Source organism: Ahaetulla prasina, chromosome 4 (genome assembly GCF_028640845.1).
Source record: "Ahaetulla prasina isolate Xishuangbanna chromosome 4, ASM2864084v1, whole genome shotgun sequence".
Lineage (NCBI taxonomy): Eukaryota > Metazoa > Chordata > Lepidosauria > Squamata > Colubridae > Ahaetulla > Ahaetulla prasina.
The window spans coordinates 141,006,462-141,024,349 of NC_080542.1; the positions used below are offsets into that span (position 1 = coordinate 141,006,462).

At 35.9% G+C, this 17,888-nt stretch overlaps 1 protein-coding gene across 23 annotated transcripts in view; it reads left to right on the top strand.

The window, feature by feature from the left end:
- The window catches only part of KMT2C (lysine methyltransferase 2C), a 190,447-nt gene that overhangs the window by 52,665 nt on the left and 119,894 nt on the right, over positions 1 to 17,888 (top strand). For 16 of the 23 annotated variants that reach the window (XR_009155148.1, XM_058183716.1, XM_058183715.1 and 13 more), the window contains 4 exons: positions 5,577 to 5,718; positions 7,075 to 7,284; positions 13,990 to 14,126; positions 15,622 to 15,731. Coding sequence is in view for 22 of the 23 variants with exons in the window: in XM_058183716.1 (XP_058039699.1) it covers positions 5,577 to 5,718; positions 7,075 to 7,284; positions 13,990 to 14,126; positions 15,622 to 15,731 (599 nt within the window). In the remaining variant the exon portion in view is untranslated. Of the gene's footprint in view, positions 1 to 5,576; positions 5,719 to 7,074; positions 7,285 to 13,989; positions 14,127 to 15,621; positions 15,732 to 17,888 lie in introns of those variants that run through there. The other 7 variants (XM_058183711.1, XM_058183733.1, XM_058183728.1 and 4 more) reach the window with 4 other exon arrangements.

Sequence of the window (17,888 nt, forward strand, 5' to 3'; positions counted from 1 at the left end):
CCAGGAAAAATTATCCAACAAATGTGACACAGAATTTTCAGAATAAAAGAGGCTGCTACATACGTGCAGTCTTAAACTTTTCAGAGCCAAATGCAAGGCACAACTTTTATATCGAGCTTGGATCTTTTGCTTACTTTATCCCTTTGGAACTATGATCAAAGTTTCTAAGGACTGCAACCTAATAACCTTTTGAATACTGCAGCTCAGGAGTGGAGTGAACAGGCGGAACCTAGAGTATAGATCAATGTTTCCCAACCTTAGCAATTTTAAGATATGTTGACTTTTGCTCCCAGAATTCCCATACTCATACTGATATTCTTGATTATCTCTTCTCTAATCAGAATTAGCTCACTTAAATTATGGAAGGTTTCCAACCTAAATGGAGATAAAAGTCTTGAAGAAATTCTCTGTATTGAGATTGTCTCCCATTTTCTAATGGGATTTTGGCATGCTAGTCTCCTGCCAAGACAGTGTATAATGGCTATAGAGTGATGCTCTGACTTTGCTAAATCTTCCTTTGTGAAAGTTTCAGATATATTTGCTACCTATCTAATTTAACTGCAAATGCCTAAATATAAAATAGAATAGAATAGAATAACAGAGTTGGAAGGGACCTTGGAGATCTTCTAGTCCAACCCTCTGCAAGAGCAGGAAGCCCTATACAATTTCAGACAAATGGTTGTCCAATCTCTTCTTTAAAACTTCCAGTGTTGGAGCATTTACAATTCTGGTGGCAAGTTGTTCCACTGATTAATTGATCTAACTGTCAGAAAATTTCTCCTTAGTTCTAAGTTGCTTCTCTCCTTGATTAGTTTCTACCCATTGCTTCTTGTCCTGCCCTCAGGTGTTTTGGAGAATAGGTTCACTCCCTCTTCTTTGTGGCAACCCCTGAGATATTGGAATACTGCTATCATGTCACCCCTAGTCCTTCTTTTCATCAGACTAATGTCACTAATGCAGTCTGTTATTAACACAGCTGCTTGCAAATACTGCAGTTCAAGTCCCACCAGGCCCAAGGTTGACTCAGCCTTCCATCCTTTATAAGGTAGGTAAAATGAGGACTCAGATTGTTGGGGGCAATAAGTTGACTTTATATATAAATATACAAATGGATGAAGACTATTGCTTAACACAATGTAAGCCGCCCTGAGTCTTCGGAGAAGGGCGGGATATAAATTCAAAAAAAAAAAAAAAGACTAGACACACCCAGTTCCAGCAACTGTTCTTTATATGTTTTAGCCTCCAGTCCCCTAATCATCTTTGTTGCTTACATCTTTGTAAGTTCAGTGGTCCCCAATTCTGGCTGTGTGAGAAGGAAAATATAGGAGGACCACTTGTATCCATGCAGTGATGGCAGTGAGGAAACTATGGATATGATTTTCTTCATTACAAATAGAACATCTATAGACATTCACAAGTCAGTCATTTTCCTATTGTACTTAAGAATACCAGACCTACAAACTAGTTTTATATGAGTTGATTACTTTTGGGTAATGATTTTACAATTATTTATAATGTAGTTAAATTCTGTGCAGCCACATATAAAATACAACAGGAATTTATACTTAGTTAAGTGTTATTTGAGGGAGAAATGTGTTATATTTGTATTTCTACCTTAATAATTATTGTAATATTTGTTTGAAGACAGGGTCTCCAAACTTGGCAACTTTAAGACTTGTGGACTTCAGTTCCCAAAATTCACTGGCCTGGGGAATTCTGGGAGTTGAAGTCCAGAAGTCTTAAAGTTGCCAAGTTTAGAGACCCCTATTTTAAAGTTAACGAGATGTTATTTCAACATGATTAAATCCTTTCCAAGAGTTAGGGTTACAGCTAGTGCCAAGATTATTTGAATTATATTCATGTACAGCTCTTAATTCTATTGATTTTACCTTTAGTATTATAATATAACATTTATAACAATGTAAAATTTTTAGACTTGCCTACAGTCATACAGCAGTACAGGTAGTCCTCAATTTAACAACCAGTTGTTTAATGACAGAAGTTAGAGCGGAGCCCCCAAAACAATTTGCAATCCGGTTTTGAAGTTACATTGGCTCCAATCCCTCCCCTTTTGAAGTCATGTGATCGTATTTTGGATACTTGATAACTGGCTCAGCATTACTGCTGTTTGCAATGTCCTGCGGCTATGATTTTTGACATGTTTTTGTTTGTTTGTTTCTGGTATTTACCTCTGAGTTCTGGTGAAAAAAATACTCATTGTATAAAATTGATTCCCTTAATGACTGCTGTGCTTGCGTAGCAACTACTGCAAAAAAGTCATAAAATCAAGCCCAGTCACATGGTCACCTGCTTACCAACTGCAAAATTTACGACCATAATTCCAGGCTCAGTTATAGTCATAAGTCAAGGACTATTTTTGGTTGAAACTGTAGGGCATGTGCTTCTGTTTTGCTGCTTTTGTAATGAAATTTATCACCTATATCTAAGTTGTTTTCTAAAGAGATTTGCTGGTAGACCAGACAAATTTTGCATTTCATTTCTTTCAGATCATAATGCTGACATTAATCTTTATGGTTGCCATTTTTTCAGAGCTTGTATCATTAGGTAGCAGATAGTGAAACATGAGAATTATTATTCGGTCTGACCACGAACAAAAGATGCAATGTAGCAATCCTATCTAAAATTTTATGTGAGAGTTATTTTATATTACTGTATTTTACAACTGATAAAAGTATAAAATATTATTTTATACTTTTGCAAAGTACTTTTGTAATTTATTGATTTAATCTTTAATATTTAAATGTTAAATCCTGTAGTATTTGTATTTTATTGCTTTATTTGATTCTTACCTAATTTAATAAGAAATTTTTATGTTTTTTCATCTGACTTCTGTAAAAGCTATTATGAAGCTATAATTAAAATGTTCTATTCTAAACTCACACATAGTGTTTGATTATAGTTTTAGATTTAATTTACGGTATTTTCTGGTAAACACAAAAAATTAACACTTATAAATACAAAATTATGGATCAATTTTGTATTATCAATTTTACACTTTGTGCTGGTCAAAGACCAAATTAGGCAGACTAAACAAGTGATATTATGTTTCATTATTTCACAATACTGTGGCTCGGGGTCCAATGTCACTTGTAGTGAACATGTATGTCTCAGTCTTCCTGTTACATTTGCTTGAATGTTGCTGTATTTGAGGCTGTTTCTTTTCCTATCAAATACTATTGGATCATCCCAGGGGTGAAATCCAGCAGGTTCTGGCAGGTTCTGGAGAACCAGTAGCAGAATTTTTGAATAGTTTGGAGAACCAGAAAATACCACCTCTGGCTGGCCCCAGAGTGGGGTGGGAATGGAGATTTTGCAGTATCTTTCCCTTGCCACACCCACCACGCCATGCCCACCAAGCCACACCATGCCCACCAAGCCACTCCCACAGAACTGGTAGTAAAAAATATTGGTTTTCATCACTGGATCAGCCTCCATATACTGGCTGTTATTTAGCTGTCTCCATCCCAAGAACAATAGCCTGATTAGTGGAAAAATTGATCGGTCTCCCACCATTCTGCCACATTAAGAATTCTAGCAGGAAATATCTTTCTTTCACTATAGCTGAATATTGTTTTTATTATTTTTAAGAATAGTTTTGAATACTGTGATCAGCTATTGTTGTGTAAGTGCAATGCATACCTTAATTTCATAGTACCTTGAGTTTTATCTGGAGATAAGGAGGGATACAATTTTTAAAGAATGTATTACATCCTTCTCCAATCAATATCAGCCCAAACAATTAAATCAAACAGAAAACTGTGACTGATCTCACATTTTCAGGTTGAAGCAATGAGGTGCTGGTTTTCTGGGGCAGGACTGATGCTCTGTGACAGCTGAGATCAAGCTAGCCCACTCCTTAATATTTCAAAAGCTTTTGAGACGGAGTTCCAGAATGTCTTCTCCTGATTTTATTAGGCCATCTTTATTTCTTGCTTTTATTGTTTTATGTTTAAGTAATATTTTTTAACTAATTTTATGGCGGCTATATTGTTAATGTTTTACTTGGTTTTTAATAATCTATATAAGCTGCTGACACTCTTTGGATTGTGATGGGTAGATAAGTAATAATTCATGCTTAATTCTGTTCATTTCCTCTAAAGATTGTTTGGGATATTCATTAATTCTAATTTTATGTCACATAATAAATTCACCATATCTAGTAATAATCTGTAAAGTTTAAAAAATAAGTATTCTCTCTCTCTTTCTCTCTCCCTTCCTCCCTCCCTCCCTCCTTTATATCTTTTAAGATGTTTTTTATTTTTACATTTTTATATTTTATTTCTCACATTTCAGTTTGGACATTGACATGCCATTTCAGTAGACTTCACTTAGTACTTCAGTTATCCTCGGGTCCTTTTTTGAATAAACTCGTTAATATTAGTTTTCTACAGTCTGTGATGGATTTAGATTTAACTCTCCTCCTAGCATGGTAGAAGTAGACTTTCCGTATGTCCATCACCCCATAACAATTTTTGTGTCCTGCTGAAAATGTTACACCAACAGTGAAGCAGATCTAGTTAATAGGATGAGATTGACAAGAGTTAGAAAGGGTTAAGGCTAATGAAGTTTCATGGAAATTGGGACACAATTTAAACTAGCACACTGTAGTTACTCCCCACACCTTCTATAGCATTTATCAATGATTAGTCAAGCTGCTGTGAAGATAGACAGTCACAACGCAGCCTCTGCCTGTTCAATTGTGCAGCCTAAATCTACATCCACCACATTGTTTTTTTTATGTTCCTGCAAGAGGGAACAATAATAATTAAATTTTGAGGCCTTGCTCATAGTCACTCATGACTTGGTCATTGTCTATCTGGATTATTGCAATGCTCTCTACATGGGGCTACTCTTGAGTATCCAGACACTTCAACTGAGTCCAGAATGCAGCATCATACATAGTAATGGGGGTGTATAGGTTTGTCCATGTAAGGTCTCTGTTTGAGCTACATTGGCTTTCAGTTTCTTTCTGGGTGCAATTCAGCTTGCTGATCATTACCTTTAAAACTCTAAATGGCACAGGACCTAATTAGCTGTGGGACCATCTTTCCCTAAGGACCACCCTTCCTACCAGGTGAAAAAGAGTGGGAGTGCTCCTAGTTGTTTCCCCTCAATATCTGATGTAAGCTAGGAAATCTGCCCTTTCTAGGGCAGTCCCTACTCTATGGAGCACTCTAAAGTTTGACCAGATCTCATTTCCACCCCCAAGTGCTTGGAAAAGATTCAATAATTTACACATTAGAAGTCTGATTTGGTGCCAGGTCTTTGTTGCTTTTAACGTTTTAATGTTTTAATATGTTTAGTTTTATAATTTTGATATAATTTTATAGATAGTTTTGATTTTGGAGCCACCCATAATTGGTTGGAAAGTGGGCAGTTATATAAACGTTTTAAATAAACAAACAAGCCAGCAAACAGACAAATATATAACATTTTGTGGTATAACTTTGCTCATGGTTTGAAAATGGAAAAAAACCAGCTTAGAACAGAATGGCTTGTTTTGTTTAAACACTTTAAAATGAAATCTATAATCAACTTACACTCTCCTTGCTAAGCAGATACCAGGGAACAATTTACAGAGGAGGATGCCCAAAGTGAAGTGGACGATGACAAGAAGCCAACCCCAGATCTCCAGTGCTCAGTCTCTGTGGACTCTGCCAACACCAATTGTTCGATTGGGGTTGAAGCAAAAAGCAGGTTAGCGAGGCAGATTCAGAATGAGTGAAAGGATGGCTGAGACTTTTATATGTCGCCTGCTACTTTTTTTTAGAATTTTGATTTGTCTATAATTGGTTTAATTGTGTTTATTCTATTCATTCCTAACTGAGAGAGAGGTAGATTCATGCTTATAACTTTTATCTAAATTTATAATAGCGATTATAATAGTGGTTTGGATGATATGGAAATCAGAAATGAGTCACTTTATTAACTAAATTTTAAAACAGATTTATTCTTCCTTTCTTTTTTTAAAGAAAAAGCACTGAAAATAGCTGTGAACCAGTTTGGATTTGTTTTTCTGCTTCACAAGAATATCTTAGCAAATTTATTTCTTCATTTATATCCGCCTTTGCCAGCGAACATACCTAATAACCCTTCCTCTTCCTGTTTTCCTCATAAAAACCCTGTAAAATGGATTGGGCTAAGATTTAGAAAGTGACTGGCCCAAGATCCCCAACTGGCTTCATATCTAAGGTGGTACTAGAACTCAGTCTCCTGGTTTCTAGCCTGCTGCCTTAACCACAATGAGTTGCTAAATATCCAAACTAATTGTAAATTAAGATTACACACTGAATTTAGAATTTAAATGCACAATCTGTGTGATCAACACATTTTGGGGGTAAGCTGAAAATAATAATTATGCGGGAGGGTGACTTTTTTTTTTTAGTTATGGTGTGCCTATTTTAAAGTGGAGTTTTTCTTCATTTCAACTTAAACTGGTGAGAAACAATGCTGTCAGTTTTTAGCAAACCTAGACAGCAAGGGAAGAAAAATTCCTATTCGAGGGCAATGTACTGGTAGTTTTTCTCAAGCTTTACGTTGGCTTCTCTGAGACCTTCCAGAGAATGCTGCCAAATTATTATTTTAACCTAACAGAAAAATGTATTAAATACATTGTGCTTCATGTCAGCATTTAAGTATTTAATTTTAACTTAATATTATCTTTTAAATGTAATTATATTCATAATTAAATTTAGGGTTTCATCCTGGCTGTGCTAACTTTTGCAGTGTAGTTCTTGATGCGCTATTCAGCCTGAAAAGAGTTGCACACCCTAGTATAGGCAATCCAGAAATGCTTAGCATTGGATTTTTTTTATTCATCTGGGATAACTTTGTGAAAACATTTACAGGTGAAGTTAGATCTAATTTAAATATTATTTATTTACTGTATTTAAAGTAATTGGATGGCAAAATTTCTCTTTCAATTTTTTAAAAGTTTGCATTTTTAAATACCATTTGAATTTTTAAGTTTAAGTTAAGTTTACTTTATTGTACAACAAAATTAAATGCCATCTTTTGCCTTTCTGGTCTTTTTTATTTTTGGTCTGCTTGTAGCAGTGAACAGGTCTGCGCTTTTTGTTACTGTGGGGAACGCAGCTCATTAGGACAAGGCGAGCTTAAACAATTCAGTCCAACTCCAGGGTTTATTGCTCCATGGAACAACCAGCCCTTAAATATCAATGAAACTGTTGACAGCAACGATACCATTGATGAGAGTATGCCAAGGCAGAACCCAGTCCTCCACAAAGCAAGAGGACAAAAAAAGTAAGCATTTCTATCTGTTACAAAATAAAACTATTTTATCTAATATTTTCTCCCAAAGCATAAATAATACTTTGAAGCAGCATGCGGTTTTGGTCTGCTTATTTGTTTAATGAAACAAATGTTAGATGTTAGCATAACATACATCCAGAGTGGCATAACATATTGTATTTTTGGGACTATAAGATGTACCGTAGTATAAGACGCACATTAGCTTTTGGAGACGAAAATAAGAAGCTGATTGGTGGGTGGGTGGCCTCTTGGAATACCCCCAATCAGCTGTTCCCAGAGGCGAACTTTAGCAACAGGTTTGTTGATTGTGAGCTCTGCGCCTTGCTTTTTTCCCCAGCCTCTGAAACTTCCCTTTAAGAGGCTTTTTTCAGCTTCTGAAACCTCTGTTTCAGGGGCTGGATGGGGCTACATTCAGTGAATAGAATAGAAATAGAAATAGAATAGAGTAGAGTGGAATAGAATAGAATAGAATAGAATAGAATAGAATAGAATAGAATAGAATAGAATAGAATAGAATAGAATAGAATTCAATTCTTTATTGGCCAAGTGGGATTGGACACACAAGGAATTTGTCTTGGTGCATAAAAGAAAAGATTCGTCAAAAATCATAAGGTATAACACTTAATGCAACAGTGTATAAGATATACCCAAATTTTCACCCTCTTTGGGGGGGGGGAGGTGCATCTTATAGTCCGAAAAATACGGTACATCCAGAGCTTTCTAAGTGGCAACTGAAAATCAAAAGCAGAAGTTTCTTCCAGAATATAATATTGGTTGATAGAAATTGTAAAACAATAGAGTAGAAATGAACACATAAATACACCCACAAACCTGGATCAAGGGTGGTTAGAAACAAGAGTGATAAGCCGGATTTAAACCCAGAGGCTGTGATACTGCAGAATGAATCTGTAAATAAAATTGAAAAAAATTCCTATCACAGGACCGTTTTGGGGTTACTCTTGTATAACCCTGGAAGGAGAAGCACAGCTGTAAGAATATCTGACACTGGAATTTTCTTTTTAATCCCATTTTGTTTTTTTCATTTTTGCATTTACTTATTATGATCTATGCCTAAGAAACATTGTGTAATGGCTGTTTTTTGAGAGTTTGAATGATGCACTTATACATTGAAAAGAAATACTTAAAGAATCTCGAGCTGATTAATCAAAGTTTTTGTAGTTTATGGGAAAGTGCAAAATTAATTTACTTGGAACAGCTAACCATCTCTATCCCCAAGGAGGGTGAGGCAATCATACTCTAGTGCCATCCTGGCTGGTGTCCAAGATTAGTTACTAACTAAAGGGGATTGTTCGTTGGAATTTCCTTACTGGTGTGATTTATGGGCTGGTGCCAGTCAGATAAAAGCAGCGAAATAGGAAATGAAACAAAAACTATGCAAAGTAAGTATTTTGAATGATTTAAAATGGATCAAATTCAAATTTTTTATCAAATGGTTATTGTCAGTGCACAGCATATGTGCAATGAGATTGGTTGAGCTCCCTCAGTGCACGCCCCCCCCAACACAATACAACTGACAGTGAAGACAGAAAATCCCTAATCCAATAAATCATATTAACAAAACACCCAGTCCTATTATACCAGTGCATCATTTTTAAGGAAAGTCTAGATTACAATATTTTAACATATTGAAAGCATTCTAACTTTTTATTTGAATATCTGTGTTTCCCCTTTTTTAATTCATTTTAAGTATAGAAACTTTTAAAGTAAAAAGTTAATTTATTCTACAAGGAATAAATGTGTTGAATATGTGTTCAGTTACATGTCAATAAGTCAGTAACAGGTATTTGAAGAATCTCAAATGTTTTGAATGCGGAGGTGAAATTTACAATGATTTGAAATTTAATTAGGCATATTCCTGATTAGTATTAACAGTTTGTCACTCTTATGGTGTTGCAGACCAAAGTACATTTTTGTTTTTTTATATATATGTAATTTGTGCTGAAGTATTTTCTAAAATTGAAATGTGAATTATTTATATCTAAATCACATGAAATGAGTTAATAATTAATTTTAGTGAAATAATATTTAATGTAGAAAATAATGGAAATTACCTTGACAGAAGTAGAGAAGAACTATTATATATTAGAAGGATGGGAGATAAAGTTCTATCTCACAAAGGTATACAGGTATTCCTTAAGTATTTGGTGACCGTTTGAAGTTACAACAGAACTGAAGAAGTGACCTATAACTTTTTCACACTTAACAACCATTGCAGTAGCTCTATGGCCATGTAATCATCTTTTGTTATTTTCTGATAAGTAATGTTCTGCAGGCAAGGTGCACCATCAAATAATTACCCTGACAGAACAATTAATCAGGGGGAAAATTTGCCTCCAGAAGTTGTGGAAGCTCCAACACTGGAAGAGATTAGACAATCTTCACTTAAATAACTGTGTTACTAACTTAACAACTGGGATTCACTTAAGTGTGGCAAGAAAAATTGTAAAACGGGACAAAATTTACTTTACAGTTGTCTTGCTTAGCAACAGAAATTTTGAGCTCAATTGTGGTCTACCTGTAGATCTAATCTTTCTGTACAGTGGGCTTTTTTTTGGTCTGGTCTACCTATTGGGGTTGGCATCAATCTTGCAAACCCAATGGTGCTTTAACACCTTTCCTCCTCATATCCCAATGAATCAGGAAGGACCTACCTGGGTCATTTCTGAAAATTACCTTCTTGGAACTTTAAGAATGTTTCAGCCCTCTCTCCTTGTATAATGGTGCTTGCATATTTCTCTCAAGGTTATTGCCTTTATTCTCCACATCAGTAGTTAAATGTTTTCATAAATTTATTATTAAACTATTATTATTAAACATTTTTTGCTAATGCAGTTGTTCCACAGAGTTGACTCTAGAAATGTTTATGCAACTCTTGATAATCCAATTTAAACTGTTTGTATCTCATTTAAGAATAGTGGGTCTCTGTTGCGTATTTGGGTTCTGGGTTTTCTCTTAAATTGGAATTCTTAACTTTCTGTGAGCTTAGCTTTCTGCCAATATATAAGCAAAGCATTTTTAATTATAGGGAATGTTTAGGTTTTTGTGCTAGACTTTATTTTTATTTCTCAACCACCCAACTCCCTCGGAAAGGGGTTCTGATCAATATACAATACAGTCAATAAAATCAACTATTTAAATCAGAACAATTTAGGATTTAAAAAATTATATAACTGACTCAAATGGATAATCTGACAAAGGTGGCTAACAACATGTTAAAGCAATGAAAACAATCTGGGCAAAGAATAAAAAGCCAAAAATGTCACCAAGGATAAACCCAACAAAGTAATTGATGAACTGGCAAAAGACCTTTTGACTTCAGGCCCTGGAGCACATGAAGGTCTTCAGTGAAAGACCTTTTATGAAAGTCCAGGGTTGGGGCCAATCTGATCTAGGATAGTAGAGATTTTGGAAAGTCCCTGAAGCTATAGCTGAATTAGCATGCATTTATGCTAATTTTCTTTTCCAAAATTGAAATAATTTGATGAATACAAAACATCTGGTGTTATCTCCAAAGCACGATATGTCTGAAAGATACACTCTTTTTACTTCTTCTTTGCAAGTTACTAGGAATAAACTTGAGGAACAGAAAGAAAATCTGCAACCAAGACAATGGTCAGAAAAAAGTAACCTGAATCTAGGATATAATTATAACCCGAGAAAACATCTCAGACTTGACCCTTCCTAGTTCTCGCAAATATAAAGAGAAGGAGGGAGAAAGAATATTTAGACTGGCAAGATTCTGTTACTGGAACCTTATACAAGTAGTTCTTGACCTACAGCTGATCACTTAGTGACCATTCAAGATTATGCAGACCTCCACAAAATATTTATGATCCAATTTTGAAATTCCCACATCACTCTCACTCTCCTACAGTCATATGACTGCATTTTGGGCACTCAGCAACTGGGCCACATTTATGGCTATTGGTAGTTTCCTGGAGTTACGTGATCACGATTTACAGTTTTGCTGCAAACTGGTGTTTACTTCTGATTTCTGATTAAAAAAAATAGTAAACAATGAGTTTGCTTAACAAGCACACTATTCACTTAATAACTGCTGCAAAAATGTTATAAAAACAGGTCAGTTACATGATGGTGCACTTTATGATCGTCCTGATGTACAACTCTAATAGCGAGGCTCAATTACAGTAATAAGTTGAGGACTACCTGTAATAAAATGAGTACCAACATTCAGTACCATTGGCCATGATGTCCTTTTAGGCCAACTGAGAGAGCTGCGGATGGATGACACAGTTTTGTGCTGATTCACTTCTTCCTCCAATTCTGGTCCCAAGCGATGTTGAAAGGGCACCAACTCATGGTCCCTGCTTTGTGGGATGCCGGGTCTTGGTATTTTCTCTGTTCCTTTTTAATACCTACATGAAACTACTGGGTGAGATCATTTGTCACCATGGGATGAGGAATCACAATGATACCCTGTTCGATATCTCCATCCCAACTGAAGAGAATTATGCTGTGGGCATTCTTTTGTGGTCCTTGTAGGCTGTGGAGGCCTGGATTGGGGAACAACAGATTTCAGCTGAACCCTAGTAAGATAGAACGAATCTAGGTGAGCCCCTCTGTATCCAGGAGTTTATCATCTATTCTGTACACTACCCAGGGGTAGGATTGAAAAATTTTAGCAACGGGTTTTCTGCCCGGTTGCTGGGGGGCGTGGCCATGGGGGCTTGGCATACTCAGCCTCCTGCACCACGGCAGGGATGGTGTTTTCACCTCTCCAGACTCCAGAGGCTTTCCTCGAGTCTCCGGGAGGGCAAAAACGGCTTCCCCCAGGCTCTGGAGGGCCTTCGGAGGAGGCCCATTTTTCACCCTCCCAAACCTGCCGTGTGGACCCTGCACTTACCTTGCATCCAAACAGGCTGTGTGGAGACTCCTGGGAGGGGCTGGGTGGGGCCAGTGAACCAGATGTAAAATTAGCACCCAGTTCACCCAAACTGGTCCTAACTGGCTGAATCGCACCCTGACACTACCCCAGAAAAACCCAGTTCGTAAGACCTGGGGGCCTCTTGGACTTATAGTTCCTGCTCAAAGAACGGATGGTAGCCATGCTTAGAAAGGCCTTTGCTCAACTTCATATTGTGTGCCAGTTATACTCTTTCATGGATTCAGTGACTCTCCATTCAGTCACTCATGTCGTGGTCATTTCTCGTCTGGATTATTTGCAAAACACTCTACATGAGCTACCCTTGAAAATTATCTGGAAGCTTCAGCTGGTGCAGAATGCAATTATACAAGCTATACAGGTAGTCCTCGACTTATGACCACAAATGAGCCCAAAATTTCTGTTGTTAAGTGAGACATTTGTTAAGTGAGTTTTGCCCCATTTTATGATCTTTTTTGCCACAGTTGTCATGTGACTCTGTCTTCCCCTTTGACTTTGTCAAAAGTTTACAAAAGTGATCATGATGACTCAAGGGCACTGCAATCGTCCTAAATATGAGTCAGATCCCAATTGTCTGAATTTTGATCACATGATCATGGGGCTCCTGCAGTGGTCATAAGTCACATTTTTCAGTGCTGTTTTAACTTTCAACAGTCACTAAATGAACTGTTGTAAGTCAAGGATTACCTGTATTAGGTGCCAGAAAATAGGTGCATATAACACCTTTGCTTGTATGAACTGTATTGGGTGCCAGTTTGTTTCCTGGTACAATTCATGGTGTTGGTTGCTATCTACAAAGCCTGAGCTAGGGCCAGATTACATAATGGAACTACCTTCGCCCCATTACATTGGCTAGTCCCACCTTGTCAGTTACCAAGAAATGTTGCAGATTCCTTCAGATACCTCCTTTTAAATTCTAGATTTTCAAGTTTTATATGCTGTTTTTATATTTTAACATTTTATTGCATATTACCCAGAATCCCTTTCCGAGAGAAAAGAGATGTTCCAAAACGTGAAAAATAAATAAATCCATAGCTTTGGTTTCCTGGTCTGGTCTACCTCAAATTGCTGACAACAGCATGTTGGAAGAAAATGTCCTTTTCACTCTCTCATCTTGTCATGCTGGTTTAATAGGGCATTGGGAAGTCATGAAAAAAACTGATTTCCCTTAAAGGCAGTTGCCCTTGGAGTTAGTATGTGACCTAGGAGAATTTAGTCGGCACCACTTCTTTGCCCAAAAATAGGGTTGGGGTCACACTTGCTAGTTCATGGGCTCTAAATTGTCTCTTATTCTACATGAAATTGATTTCTGCTAAGTGAAGTTACCGTTTCATGCTGCCTGCTGTGCAGCAGAAATATAATTTAGTGTACCAAGGCATAGGAAAATACAGCACTTACTTCTTTTCTATCACTTTATTCCATGCTGTTGCCCTTTTTTTTCCAGCCAAATCATCCTTTTAACAGGTATAGAGAGGAGACTGTTCAGAATAAAAGTTCAGCCCATTCATGAAGGACCAAGTAAATTACAAAAATTATAGCTCTCCCATGAATAAACCAATGCTGCATTTTTGGGGAGAAAAAAAAGCAAATTGGTAATTTACAATAAAGGAACAAGTTAATTAGAAGTGCAATTATGCTTTAACCAAATGAATTTTTTAAATCATATAATTATTTCTTTATTGTCTAAAACATTTTACTGTTATGTTAATGTGTAAAACACATCATGAATGTGTCATCTTTAATTATATAAACATTTCTTGTGGTCTATGCAGAGAACAGAATATAACAACCTGTACCTGTATAAGCATTGAAGCTACTCCTGATGATCAGGTAGTCAAAGTCTGGGATGAACTTAGGATGGTTGGCTTACCAGATGACATTGATATCCAAGCCTTATTTGAACCAACAGGTATTCTTCACATATTCTTCACATATTCTTAACTGGACAACATTTAACTCATTCAAAACATTTTATTTATTTCTGCCTTTTTTGGGGGGGGGACAATTTCACTCTCTTTTAAAAGAAAAATATAATAATGTATTTTGCTATAAATGTAGCCATATGAGGCTTTAAGGATTGAATATGAGTACATGTTGCAATATCCAGCTTATGATCCTAATGAAGCTTGTGAAATATGGGTAGTCCTTGACTTACAACTGTTTGTTTAATGAACATTCAAAGTTACAGCGGTATTGAAAAAAAGTGATATACAACCAGTCCTTGCACTTGGCAACTGTCACAATACCCCCATGGTCAGAATTCGGGCACTTGGCAATTGGGGTGTATTTACAAAGTTTGCAATATTCCATGGTCATGTGATCACAATTGGCAACCTTCCCAGCTGGTTTCTGACAAGCGGAGTCAGTGGGGGAAATCCAGATCCACTTAATAACTGAGCATTCTCTTAGCAACTGCAGCAATTCGCTTAACAACCGTGGCAAAAACGATCATAAAATCAGGTATGACTTCCTTAAGAACCACTGTGTTTACTGGTGGAAATTCTGGTCCCAGTTGTGGTCATAAGCTGAGGACCAACTATATTTAAGTAAAAGTTTCCATTTAAAATTTTAAACTGCCCCGTTTAATCCATTGTAATGTTTCATTTGTGTTACAGTTTTTCTGGGTATGTATGTATGTATGTATGTGTGTGTGAATGAATGAATGTATATAAATATTTTATCATTGGTTCAAGTTGGCCTGGTCTCCTAGGCTTTAAAAGGGTCTTTTTAACCCTGCTACCTGTTCTAATAGAGCGTGATGGGCTGGAAGTCCAGAACTTTTAACAGGTATAAATTGAACTGAGTTTTGATCCCAAGATTAACACAACAGATAAATGTTTACATATTGAAATGCAAAATTTATATCTGATGCCTTTAACAAGAACTTCTTCGATTCATTTTCCATGGTGACAAAGAAATAATAAGCTAGCCCGAAGAGTTAGACCTTTTTACATGATTGAGAGTGAATAGAAAAGCATGAGATTAGCCAAACTTTATAGTTCTCTAGAAGATGATTGTCCCACAGTTTAGCAAAACCTTTGCAGAAGACGCAGCTGTGAGTGGGGATAGGTAAGCAGGTGACAAAATTAGGCAGAAAGAGCTTTGTTGTAACTAGGGCCCTTCTACATTATTCAGAAACATTTTCATGTCACATGGTAGCAACACATGTGGATATGAATTCTTATGAATTTGCTGAGATCTCAGTTTACAGAAATTCTCATAAGACCCTAATATTGGAATCCAAATTTCATATTAATTTGGATTACTGATAGGATCAAGTTATGCTATTTGTCTTTCTGTTATACATTGGTGCTTTTTTCTATTCCCTTTGAAGCTGAAAGTTAGATATTACTTGGCAAAAAGGGCCCAAACTAATTGATTAATTTGCTAACATCATGTGTTAGGCTATTGTTGGGCTCATCACCGCTGTGCGGAATGGTCACTGGAAGTTTGCCAGACAGAAGAGCAGCTGCCAGCGAACGTGGACAAAGCTGTTGTCTCAGGGAGCACAAAAGTGAGTTTGAAAATAACTAAGGTTATATATTTTCTAGAATATAGTAAAATCTAAATTCTGTGTCATAAATGCTTAAAACGTTATGGAATCCAGAGATGGCATTTGCAGGTTACTTCAAAATACATATGAAATATGTTTTTCAGTTATTAATTTATATGATGAAATCAATAAAAACAAAGTGGAAGGTGGTACATTTCACTAGCAAACTCTCAGCCTCCAGATAACTAAGTAATCAGTTTTTATCCCACTTCCCAGACTTGTAAACAAGGAGGACCTTTTTTAAAAAACAACAACACAAGACCTTTAAGTGGTTTCTATGTTTAAATTTGTTCTAAAGATTTTGGCCCAGTAAATTAATCAAATTTAAATACATTGATTTTAGGTAAATGTGAGCATAGTTGCAATAACTAGATTTATGTATTCTTTTAAATGTATAAATTAAGCTATACATGATATTCTGGTAAGATAACATAAAGCCTTTATTGGGGTTGGAGGAATTGGAGAGGATGAAATATCTTTTAAGGATAAATTTAAATGGTGTACATGATAATTTTATACTGGGTGGGACATTTTGTGAGTTCACAACATAGAAAATACTATTTCCATAACATGCTTTTTAATTGACTTCAGGATTTTTTGGCTGGGGGAGGATGTCTTTTGATTTTTAATGCAATTATGGGATGCTGATTCTTAGTTTCCTATGGTTAGTGCCCGTTTTATATATTATACAAGAATGTAGCAAGGATTAGATGTGCCTTGGAAGTGTTGAACGTGCAGTATAAAATTTGCAAACATTACATGCAATTTAATGTTTATATCTTTAAGGTAGGAAGAGAATTCATCACATCATATAACAGCAACATTTATTCTCTATTCGATAGCTTTTCTAGGCCATGGTTGGATTTTAGAGTGTTGTTTTACATCTTTCTAAGAATTTAGATCCCTCCCTTGAATTTTAAACCCTTCTGCCTATTAATAGATATCCCACCCCATGAAAAAGTACATGAAAATGTGTTTTGATGAATGCCCTTATTTGCATATGAATAATATTCTTCTGGATAAAACAGTAATGTTTTTTTCATGTTTAGTTGAAACATGCATATTTAGCAGCAGCAAAAGAAATCTAGTTTGTAGATAAGTGAACAGAGATATACAGTATACTTTCAGTGTGTTTTCTTTAAGGAAAACTTAACAAATATGATCATGCCAGAACCAAAACACCCTTCCTACTTTGCATCCAACTACAGGCAGGCTTCGACTTAACAACCTTTTTTTTTTTTAGCAATAATTTAAAGATACTGGAAGGCACCAAAAAAAACCCAGTCCTTGCACTTATAATTTTACAGCATACCCATGACCATGTGATCAAAATTTGGGTTCTTGGCAACCAGCATGTATTTAAGATGGTTACAGCATCCTGGATTCAATTGCAACCTTTCTAACAGGCTTCCAACATAGTCAGTGAAAGAAGCCTGATTCGCCTAACCATCACGATTCACTTACCAACTACACTGATTTAGTTAATCTGTGGCAAAAAAAGGTCATAAAATTGGGTACAACCCACTTAACTTCCTTACTTAGCAATAGAAATTCTGCTCCCAATTGTTGTTGTAAGTCGAGGATTACCTATAAACATCTGTTTAAAGAAAGCATACCCTCGTTTTAAAAAAAAGTTTTTAAAGGTTTAATTAAATTAATGCTTATTGTTATCTATAAATTTTAAAATCTGTTTAAAATGTATGTAGTTTTCTTTGTCAATGAATTGGCTAAACATAACATTTTAAATTATGCCTTGCTTATGAAAGTCACTAATGATTGGTTTATCATGTGACAATTAGAGATTGCTGTTTGAAAAATGCGAACCTATGGCATCTTTGTATTTGTAGAAATATTTTTAGTTTGTTCGGGAGATAGTGATTTCAGATTAGATTATAATCTTTATTTTTTATGTCACTGCTTTTAACATATGATCTTACCTTTATTTGAATGGCCTTATAATGGTAATTCACATTTTGATCACCAAAACAATTGGACTGATGTAATCTTCTCTTAAGTGAGGCTGTTTTGGAAATGATTTGGAAGTGGACACTGGTCCAATATGGAGAAGCCAGACTTTGGCATGGCAATCCTGCTGTTGCAAGTTTTTTAGGTTGCTAC